The sequence below is a fragment of the Convolutriloba macropyga genome, chromosome 13 (genome assembly GCF_964194025.1).
Source record: "Convolutriloba macropyga chromosome 13, txConMacr16.3, whole genome shotgun sequence".
Taxonomy (NCBI): domain Eukaryota; kingdom Metazoa; phylum Xenacoelomorpha; order Acoela; family Convolutidae; genus Convolutriloba; species Convolutriloba macropyga.
This window is the reverse complement of record NC_134480.1, coordinates 20,866,180-20,878,230: the sequence shown is the minus strand read 5'-3', so window position 1 is coordinate 20,878,230 and position 12,051 is coordinate 20,866,180. Positions and strand designations below refer to the sequence as shown.

The following is a 12,051-nucleotide window of genomic DNA, read 5'->3' as shown; positions in this document are numbered from 1 at the left end:
AAACACAAATATTCTTTCTTTACTCCGGTGTTTCGCCATCATATTTTGTTGCTTCGGAAAAATTTGGTTCTGCGATTGACATGGAGACAAAAAATAAACCTAACGGGGTCAAAGAAATAGAAAAATGCTAATTTCAATTGTCTTTTTTTCTCTTTTTTTTTACTTTATTGCAAGTTTCGGGAGTTTAGTTTTTAGTTGCAATGGCTGTGTTTTTTTAGAAGTGATTGGGAATCAGTGTTTTTATGTTATTTATATCTTTACTTAGGGGAATCTGTCATCTTGCGTTCAGTCTCTGTTGAGCATTATAAGTGGTAATTGAAAGAATCTTCTCCTTCAACTGTCTGCTTTCCATCACTGCATACATTGCTTTCTTTCTGCTTCTAGGCAACCCTTTTCATACCATTCCGAAATGAAATGCGGCGGTTGGGTGCAACTTCCATCTAAATCTTTGTTAAATTAGATGTTAATCGATCACGTCTACGATCCTTGTCGCAGCTTACTCCGCTACTTTTACAATTTTTCAGCTCCAGACAAAGTTGTACTGCTGTCTCTGATAATTACACTTGGTTTCTCTTTATGTGCGATAATTGAACAATTGTGATTTGAAAAATTGCATCGTGGCAACTCTCCGGGTCAAACTTGAGTAACATTTATTTCGTGCACCACTCTAACACCTAGACATGTAAACAGACAAAACTATTCTTTTATTCTGCCTTTGTTCGTTGTAAGGTAGAAAAAGCAGTCCTCTCAAAAATTTTACAGAATGCCTTAGCTGTTCTTCAATTAAATCTACCGATTTAATTGTTATCGTTTGAGGTCCGCCTTTTTTTCGCAGGTAGATCCGTTTTTGTTACATGTTCGTATTTGTTTCATAAGATTAGGATGCACACATTGTGCTGAAAATTGATTCTTACAAGCTTAGTTCCTTCATGTTTGATTTTTGCATTTTCTGTTCCTCGCTCAATTAGATCTTTCATCATCAAAAAAAGATGAGATCTGTAGAGTTTTGCTGCTTTGTGGAGTTCATTTTCAGCTTTGAGAGACTTGATCCACTCAGCAAAATATTATTCCTGTATTAGCTTGTTGAAAGATGACTTTGATTTGTTCCTTTTTTCAATCGTTACTATACGTGTTGCCGTTTTCCGTTTGCTCATTTCCCGCTCTTTGTATTCTTTTTTGTTCACTATAATAGCTTTCTTTTGTTCACCATTTTGTTTTTGGCTGATGATGTTTTGTTTTCGCCATCGTAGGCAATGATGATTGCTCTCGTGCCAATACTGTTGATTCCGCTGACTTTGAAATTTCAGTTGTATTCAGTAAGTCAACTAATCAACTGGACACATACATTGGCTCTTTTGGATGAGAGCTTTGTATCCAGTGCTGTAGTTCAATGGAATTTGACTAAAATTTAAAACTATGTATCCTTTTTTTCTGTTCCTTGACTCATTTTTCTTTCAACTTAAATGCTACGAATGTTCGCGATTTTGAATTATGTGCCAATCTGCGTTGTCTATTAAAAAGTGTCAATTCGGCTGAGAACCCTTTTGATCATGAACGTAGATAAACCAGTGAACTCATCGTGTCTTTAGATGCGTCAAGTAAAACAAGATGTCCCGTTTTAACCCTCTCTGTATTGATATAAGTTTTTTTCAGATTACGATTGGAAGTTGTTTCCATATCCTGACTTCTGTTCCGTGACCGGGTTCATCTTTTTTTTGTATTACCTTTGTTCATAATTTGTCCATATTCGGTTGAGATGTCTTCTCAAGTGGACATTGAACGGAGCAAACAATCCAATCGGGTCAAACAACGAAGATACTAATTGGAGTTTTTTTTGGATTCCCGGATTTTTTGCCTGTATCTCCGCACGCTTGAAGATTATTGTTATTACAGCCCATTGTCATCTAAGCATTGAAGATTCCTCCTTATTAGGTTCAAAGTCAAATTGCTTTATGTTGCTGATCCGTTTCCAGACTTCAGGCATTTCTTTGGTCTCCACAAGGTTGTTGTTTATTCCTGCATAGTAACAAATCAGTGCAATGATAGAAAAGGTTGAACCTTTTTGAAGACTTTGATACATTCTTCTAGAGTTTCTACGGATTTGATGATAATGTCCATATCGAAGATGCAGCCCATGGATAAATTTCTTTTTCATCATTGCCCACTTGTTTGAGAGTATAATTGGTCCCATTCGGAGAAATCCCAGTGCTCTGAAAACATAAATCTATTATTCTTAGATTCGAAAATACGCGCTAATTTTGGGCTTCCATATAAACCTCCATATTTAATTTATCCTGCGCAGAAACATCGATTCGATATCGGTGGTCTCAATCAGGTCTATTGGTCCTTAGCGAAGCCTGGGTATCGTGCTAACAGAAAATGCCCCAGCTCAGGTACTACTGGCAGCCTGTTCTCCAGTCATACATTGTTTTACTTTGACGCAGCATTGCGAACCTGTTGCTAAATGCCAGGCTTGGTTATTGGGTTTAGCTTTATATACCATTCTTTCACGTAGTTTTCTTTCTTTTCAAATTTCTCACGTTCATTCAGCTTCTTTACTAATTAGTTGTATTTCGTCTACTATCTTAATGATATTTTTTACAACCCTATCTATTGATTGCTGACACAGACCTTAGAAATTTTTGTTAGGAAGAAAATCTGACCAGAGTTTGAGTTGTAGCGGGTCGGTAGGTTTGGCACTGGTACAGTCAACAGCATTCCCATTTCGCACCGCTGGCTCTCAATTATTTTTGTATACTCTATCCTTGTATCCGCCAGCAATTCTTTTTTTGATTGAGTGACGACGTTAGCTTTGGAGGCGGAGGTTTCTTTGCCGGCTTGTTGTAGTCTGAAAATGGTTATCACATCAAAACTTCCAGGTGTGCAAACGCTGACAGAAAATCCACTTTTTGTAGTCCATTAAATTGAGAAGAAAATCTCATTGTCAAATCTTTACTTCCGTGTACTTCGGCTATTTCGAGCGAAAGAAACCCCGGTGTCTTTGACTCATTACTTCTTTTGAACATTTTGATCGATGGATGAAACCTCTGATCAGCTATCGAAGAAAATATTTTGGTTCAGCCTGTAACCACACAAAAGAGTTGTATACATTACATCTGTATCAACAAAGGAACTATCTAAAGAAAGTTAATAAATTTGTTACTTTGGTTTGTTGTCGCTGAATTCAGGTTGAATGCGTGACCGTAATATTCCTTTTGGATTTCTGAGTGTAGCAATCAATTGTGCTTCCTTTTACATCATTTCCTACCGCTTCTGCTTACTTTGCAGTCTCCGACTGCTTGCCGTAATCCGGAGATCTATAACATGAGCGTTTTTTCCTCACTGTTTCGAACCAATAATTTACACTTTTGAACCGGAATAATGGACAGCACTAATTTTTATGAGAGCCATCAGCTAGAAAAATTGATCATTTTTTGGTGGTTTTTTCTATTTCACATTAAAGGTCAAACTAATGTTGAATGACTTTGGGAACCGTCTGAATTTTTTAGCCTTCCTTTGGTTTTTTTTGGTTTCGCTCTCCTTGAGAGCTGCAAACAATCTAGATAGCCATTTTTCAAACATAGGCCATACCACATCTGGCCAGTCCAAATTGTTTTGTTAAATTACGTTTCTAGAATCTGAGGTATTTAATTAGAATTTGAGGTAGTTTATCAACTGCCATATAGAGTGTCCACTTTCGTTGCAGATCACAACTTTTTCTGCTTTCGGATACATCAAAAAAGTAGTGATGAGAACTAAGAAAGCGATCAGAATGTGATTAATCTTTAGGCTTCACCTGACTTTGTTGCAACAAGTCTCCAGTTGTTCATCGTTGGTTGCATGTGGCCTCCCAACCTCATCTCCAAGATGCTCCAGGCAGCAACCTAGAGCTCGCCAGAGTTTCGCTTTCCAGATATTGCTGACATTACATTGTCTCACAGTAAATTTTCAGATGACTCTGACATTCTTGCTGGTTTTCATCAAAGTTGATTAACTTAATTTTTAGCAGGTCATTGAAAACTGAATAACCACTCTCATATCGGAAGCCAGCTCGGGTTTAAATGTCCTGGTTTTCAACATTCATTGATTGATTACTGATAAGTCGATATCATGAGAAATGACAGTTCAGTATTTGTTTCAAGGCCAGCTCTTGGGTCATCTGGCGTTAGAAGTTTGTCGATTCTTCTCGCCCAATCCGAGAAATCTCTCTTCTTTGTTTTTCAGCTGAGGTGTGATTTGTCCAGAACAAGGGTTGAATGGGAACAAACATCATTTTTTGCAATAACCCTCTCCTCATTTTTGCTCCAGTTCAAGCTTTTCTTCTAGTAGATATTGTCTTGAATTTTTCATTTGACCCTCACACTGTACTTCACTGCATATGCTTTCGAAACATTTTCTTTATCGCCTTTGCTCTGTTTTGTAACGTTCGAGCAACGAAACTGTACTTTAGTTAGTTGATATTAACATCGCTCTCCTTCACTGCTTGAGTCACCTTGAATTGTTCTGCAACCATTTCTGGCTGCCTGTCCATTCATATACTAGCAAGCCAATATAGATGATCCCAAACAAAAATGCATGGGTAGTGTGGAAGCTTGTTCCGACACTACAGTTGCATGGGAATGTTTTCCTCGATATTCGTGTCACATTTGTTTTGTGCTAGTGGATACAGTAAAAAATTGTACAGATTCTTTAAAAATTTTTTTGAGTTGCCTGGTTGCCGTTCACTTTTGCTTTGTCATTCCTTTTAATCAGGGTTGGTACTTCGAATTCCTATTTGAGTTTCAAATTTCGATCTGCCTTGTTGGTGTTTTGTTTTCAATTGGTCCCCTTTTTTTGAATTGCTTTTTTGCACTCTCATCGTCAGAATAGATAGTTGTTTCTCGTCCACTGTAACACTGGGTGGACCAAATTCAACGGCTGCCCTCCTTTCAATGACAGGGAGAACTTTACACAACCAAGTGCGCCTCTGCGATTTTAAATTTAACCAGATTTTATTGCTGAGGTATTTGAAACATAGGTTGTCCTAATGACTAATTATTTAGCTTTGCTGCTCAAAATTTTGCGCAAAACGCCAAAAGAGTCAATTTGAAATCAACAATTTGTTGATGAGTTTTTTGTTAACAAGTAAGCGTGTTTTGTAATTTCATTTTATAGTTACAAAAGATCTTAGCCCTATAGATAGGCTAATGTTATGCATGCTGTAAGCTTCTTCGATCAAATATTAAAGAAAAAGGTAGTTATTATTGTAAAATTATAACTGAACAACAGTAGAAATTAGCTTACTTCAATCTAAGCTTGTCCCTCTTTTGGTTTCAAAAATACGAACAACAAAAACTATTTCTGAAATAAATCAGCAAAATTAACCAGTTTTAGTTGGTTCTTACACTGATTCTTACACAGCTCCTTTTTCACACTGGTGTTTATGATGTGCTTGTAAGCTCTTAATCTTTGATCGCCATCGAGGATTAACAGCGTGTAAGCTCTTAATCGTCAATGGGGGGCAAACGTAATTTTTTGCTTGGTTGTTAACCATGTGGAATATTTACTGAATATTCCTAATCCTCACCACGTTTTTTTTGTGAAGAATAGAAAAAATAATTTGTTCATACATGTAGCTTACAATAACTTATTTGTATATCGACATGTTTCGTCTAAATTAAGAGCTTGATTTTTTTGTTTAATGAGAATTTAGTTAAGTGCGGCTTTCAATTTAGGTCGCATAGGCTTTCAATCTAAGAAAAAAAGGATGACTCCAAAAGTGATATCAGAAAAATTGAGGTTGAAAAACTTCTAAAAGGGTCGAAAAGTCCCAATAGACAAAAACAGCTATAGGAAGTAAAAATAGATTTAATTATCGAGTTTTTTCAGAGTGTTAAACGAACATTAGTGTTTTTTCCCGAAACTTTTAAATAATTTATGGTCTAATTTATATTTTAATTTATAGTTTTGTAATTTATAGCATAAAAACTAACGTCTCTTCATTTATGAGAGGCGTAAAAATTGCAAGTATAATAAGTTAAAATTGAACTTACAGAAACACTAAAAAATTAATCTTTTTGATTTGAGAAATAATTACACACTTTTTATGTTGAGCATATGTCGATGTCAGCTATAGCTGAAATCGACACGCTCAAAAAAAAAGTTTTAATTATTTCACAAATCAAAATAGACTAAATTTTGAAGTGTTTGTAAGTTTAATTTTAACTTCCGACACTTGTAATTTTTACGCATCTTATAAATGAAGGCCATAGCATTTGAAGGTGGTTTTCAATTTTTTGTCTTAGTACATGTAAATAGACTAAAGACTATACTTAGTTAATTGGCCTGTAGGTCGCGGTAACTTCAGTCAAAAGAAGGTTAACCCTCTTTTGACTGAATTTACCGCGACTTACAGGCCAATTAACTAAGTAATATCCGCTGACGTTTGTAATGTTTTCAAGATCTTTTGCCCACCTTTAAAAGAAGAAATCGCGCACACCAACAGATTTTAAACATTATTGCGTTAATTTGTTAACGTTTAAAACAAAGGCATTGTACGGTACAATGCCAATTATAATGTTTTGTCAATCTATTGTTCAATATTACAAGGAGGCTCGTTAATGTGCGTTCGCACATGAAGTTCCGACCCGAGCTGAACTAAATTTTTGACTTAATTAACAACCAAATGAAAAGATAACCAAAAAAAGATATTTGAGTTTTAAAAAATAGTTTCACACCTCAACTACTAATTGAATTACGTAATGCCATGCCTCATTACGGCTCACGAGATCTGTCAATAGAGAGACTACGAGAATTATTCAGCATCAACATATCCGTTTTTCATTAATTTTTTAACAACAATAGGACTCTTTTATCTTAATCCATAAGACTTCAAAAGAACCACAAATACGAACAAATTTTATAGCAAAACAAAAGCTTTGAGAAAACACGTATTATCAACGACATTAAATTCAATAGCTTTCAACGGAAGTCAATAAATACGTTTTTTAGCCTCTATGGCAAAAAATGCTGTTTGTCGAGCGATCAGTTATCAATAAGACATCAGAAAAAGTTACAGGCCAATTAACTAAGTAATATCCGCAGACGTTTGAAATGTTTTCAAGATCTTTTGCCCACCTTTAAAAGAAGACATCGCGCACACCAACAGATTTAAAACATTATTGCGTTAATTTGTTAACGTTTAAAGCAAAGGCATTGTACGTTACAATGCCAATTATAATGTTTTGTCACTCTATTGTTCAATATTACAAGGAGGCTCGTTAATGTGCGTTCGCACATGAAGTTCCGCCACGAGCTGAACTAAATTTTTGACTTAATTAACAACCAAATGAAGAGATAACCAAAAAAAGATATTTGAGTTTTAAAAAATAGTTTCACACCTCAACTACTAATTGAATTACATAATGCCATGCCTCATTACGGCTCAAGAGATCTGTCAAAAAAAGACTACGAGAATTATTCAGCATAAACATTTCCGTTTTCCATTAACTTTTTAACAACAATAGGATTCTTTTTCCTTAATCTATAAGACTTCAAAAGAACCACAAATACGAACAAATTTTTTTTGCAAAACAAAATTTTTGAGAAAACACGTATTATCAGTGACATTAAATTCAATAGCTTTCAACGGAAGTCAATAAATACGCTTTTTTTAGCCTCTATGGCAAAAAATGCTGTTTGTCGAGCGATCAGTTATCAATAAGATATCAAAAAAAGTTACAGGCCAATTAACTAAGTAATATCCGCAGACGTTTGTAATGTTTTCAAGATCTTTTGCCCACCTTTAAAAGAAGACATCGCGCACACCAACAGATTTTAAACATTATTGCTTTAATTTGTTAACGTTTAAAACAAAGGCATTGTACGCTACAATGCCAATTATAATGTTTTGTCAATCTATTGTTCAATATTACAAGGAGGCTCGTTAATGTGCCTTCGCACATGAAGTTCCGACCCGAGCTGAACTTAATTTTTGACTTAATTAACAACCAAATGAAGGGATAACCAAAAAAAGATATTTGAGTTTTAAAAAATAGTGTCACACCTCAACTACTAATTGAATTACATAATGCCATGCCTCATTACGGCTCCCGAGATCTGTCAATAAAAAGACTAAGAGAAAAAAAACAAACAAGGAAGCAAAACTGGAAAATTAACGTCGATATCTTAATGACAAAGCACATAGTAAACAACGTCAAAATGCAATCAGATAAAACCTTACTGCACGAGTTTTCTTTTATTTTAACTATACAGCAGATGGGATTTTTCCTCAATGAGACCAGGTAACATATAGAAAAATGAGGCGAAATTCAAAAATCTATCAATATTTTTTAAACCAAATATTTTCAAACGTCTTAAAAATCATTAGCTTTTAACGAAATAATACTCGATAAATTTTCTAAAAAGTCCTTACGAAACTGATAGGACCTGTTTTTTTGTTATACAAAGCCATCGAAGCGAACTAAAGATGCAGAGAAGCTCAAAAAATTACAAATAATCTGCGAAAACACAAATTATTGAAGCCATCAAAATCATTAGATGATATGAAATAAAATACAGTTATTATTATCTAATAATTGTTTTTTATTTCAACTATTATCTATACTAAAGGTGCTGAATTTTTACTGAACGATTAAATCAATTCAATTGGGCCTCATTTGAAAATAATTTGGCTCTGTTATTAGGCGAGTGTGGTAAAAGAAGAGAAAAAAGACAAATATTTACCACTCACAAGACATTTATGAAAACGCATATTGTCGCACATTTGTCGCATATTGTAAACAAAACATCAGTTACGACATTATTTGAAAAATAAATTTAGTTTTTGAATTACAAGGAGTGGGATAGAAATCTCAATGATGAGAATAAATTACAAGTTGACGAAAAGAACAACAAAAACTATACAAAAAAACTATACAAATAACGAAAAAGGAAAAAGTAAAAAAAGTGAAAACAAATGATATAAAACTTAAGTGTAATTGCTATGAACTGACTGCATGTAGTAATATCATTCATTCAATCCTCAATTAGAAGCTTATGCGACCTCTCAGCATTTTTCGACAAAATAAATGATGAAATAAACAGCAAATTTAAAAAAAAATAAGACAAAAGTATCGAAGCCATTAAAAATGAATTATTCAGCATAAACATTTCCGTATTCCATTAATTTTTTAACATCAATAGGATTCTTTTTCCTTAATCTACAGGAGTTCAAAAGAACCACAAATACGAACAAATTTTATAGCAAAACAAAATCTTTGAGAAAACACGTATTATCAACGACATTAAATTCAATAGCTTTCAACGGATGTCAACAAATACGCTTTTTTTAGCCTCTATGGCAAAAAATGCTGTTTGTCGAGCGATCAGTTATCAATAAGACATCAGAAAAAGTCTTATGATATGAAAAGAATGATAATTACAAGCAAAGACTAAAATTTCATTAGAAATGAAATTTTGAATTCTACACTGGACGATCTTTTTTTTATCATACCACTCACATTTCTCTACGATGAATATATCGATCGGCTAAAATTTTCTGAACAAAAAACCCGATTTGAGCTTATAGTTCCTCCCCCCACAAGTGGAGTCGGAACAATAAACCAATTAGTATAATGATTCCTTTGTCGAATCCCACACCCTAAGGTCCAATTAACAAGTATTAAGATACGCTTTGTTGAATTAAAGAGGTAAATTGATACAAAAGTTCCACTTTATGGGGACCCGGGTTGAGGTGTCACCGCTAAAAATCGCTAAAAGATGTAAGATTTGCGATGAATTTGAGTAAAAGTGTAAGATTTGCGTTCAATGCGATGAATGCGGTGAAACAAAAACTTTTAGGCGGTGAAAATTTTTTTCAGCGCTTAAGCGGTGAAAGAAAACTTTTCTCCGCTACAAGCAGGATGCGATGAAAAAAATTTCACCGCTACCAGCAGAATGTGGTGAAAGTAAATTTTTCACCGCTACCAGCAGAATGCGGTGAAAAAAAATTTTTCACCGCTAAAATCGCAAATCTTAAAAATATTCACCGCGCTAATTTCAACGCTTATCTTATATTCACAGGAAATGATGGAAATATGAAATATATTCACAGATGGCGCAGTGGATTACGAAGTGTGTGACACGCATGAGGTAGAGGTTCGAACCCTTGTACGGCAGCTTCTTTTTTGTAAGAATTCCGGTGAATGCGGTGAAAAAAATTTTTCACCTCAAAATTCAACGCAATTCTTACAAAAATTCACCGCTTTCAGCGCATTCAGCGCTAAAAGATGCGGGCGCTCTGCGGTGAAAAAAGTTTTTTTCACCTCTATTCACTGCTAATCTTACATTTTTTTGTCAAAACCTCGACCCGGGGAAGGGGCGCAGGGTTGTAATTTTCAAGTTGAAAGCTTCAATAAGGATTGTTCAAAAGCAGGTCCCAGACGGAAATGAGTATGGCGAGACCGAAGATGAACGCACGGGGGGGGGGGGGGGTCGTGGGTTCAAAATTACATAGTCGAGTCAAATAATAAGCAGTCTAGACAAACAAAAGCATTGTGCGCAGACACAAATAACTTGTTTCTCAAATCGAATGACATAATAGCTCAAACACAAAACATCATTTTGATTTGACAGGTTATCAGAAGGCGATAAGCCTAGTCAAAGGATGCAGTATACAAGTGATGTCTTGAAGCAGTTTCCAATTTGCTCTGAGAAGCTATATTTAACTTAGTTTCTCATTCAGTCCCAGGCACAAAGTCGATATGTCCAGACCCAGATGAACGCACGACGGGGGTGTCGTGCGTTCAAATTTACATAGTCTGAAAACACAGAAGAAAGCACGAAAGGCTGGACATGAACGCACGAATAGTCTGGTGAACGTTCTTTAAAAAACTCCTCACTCCACTTTGCTTCATTCCCATTATTTGATAATAAGGGATAGGTACAGAATTAAAGATTTGGGGTTGGTGCTATGAAAATGTTAACGGAAAATAAACAGGTAGTGTCATAATTAATTATCGTCACGAAATTCTCGGGTGTATTTGAAGGGTTTTCCATAAACTCTAATTTCGCACAGACCCAGATATCCCTCGTCCTGTTCCAAAATGATGTACTCGCCAGGGAGTGAACACATTGCTGAATTCCATGCATCCCAGTTTGCTTTATTTATATCGACGGCCTGACACATATTGTCGCATTTGTTCTCGTAACACACGTATATGTTAATTCTCTGCTTGAAGTCTTCATCATAACCTGGGAAAAAAGAGTTCCTTATAGTACAGATGTGGAACTTGAGAAGAGAAAAAAATTGTTTCCTTCCCCCCACCCAAAAAGATTAAAGTTTTTTTTGCTGTGTGTGCCCGGACCGAACTCCAAGTCTATATCAGTACTAGGCAAGTCTTATTCCAAGTCTTTAATCGTTTACCATTACTGGGCAAGTCTAAATACAAGTCTTACAAGTCTGGCAATGCTTAACCAAGAATTGGATAACACTTGGAAGTTGATTCCCAAGTCAAAACCAACTTTTCAAAAATTTTTGAGTGAATATTTCGAATTCGAAAAAATTTCGCAACGTGCCACGAGTTTTGCATTTATTTTTGGGCACTTTCTCGGGGCCCCCTGAAAACGGGTGCAGACTAATGCCCACTCATTTCAAGTGATGCCAACTGATGCCAGGGGACCCGGGAACGTCAAATTCGGCCGTTTTCAGCTGTTTCTGGGCCGTTTTCAGCCATTTTCAGCCGTTTTTAGCCGAATTTTAGCCGAAAATGGACACTTCTTGATTTTTCAGATTTGGAAAATGTCGAACATGACTCGTGGAAAAATTCAAAGAGGGAACACTGTGAGGGTGCCCATGCTAAGTCGAGGCCCTCTCGTTCGTTCCAATGGTGAAACCGCTTTGCAAAATCTTACAAATTTGAGACAAGGTGAAGCAGAGGACCATTCCAGCCAAAGTAAGTTTTTTTCGGCTATTTTTGATGTTTCCCCGGCTATTTCAGACGTCTTTTTCGGCTATTTTTGATGTTTTTTTTCGGCTATTTTTGACGTTTCCCCGGCTATTTTAGACGTTTT

The 12,051-nt window shown here is 35.6% G+C and overlaps 1 protein-coding gene across 1 annotated transcript in view; it reads right to left on the bottom strand.

The window, feature by feature from the left end:
- Window positions 1–10,876: 10,876 nt before the first annotated feature.
- Window positions 10,877–12,051, bottom strand: part of LOC142351935 (uncharacterized) — a 39,806-nt gene continuing 38,631 nt past the window's right edge. The window contains exon 4 of the mRNA XM_075404207.1: window positions 10,877–11,232. Within this exon, the coding sequence (XP_075260322.1) occupies window positions 10,991–11,232 (242 nt within the window). The 3' untranslated portion in view covers window positions 10,877–10,990. The remainder of the gene's footprint in view (window positions 11,233–12,051) is intronic.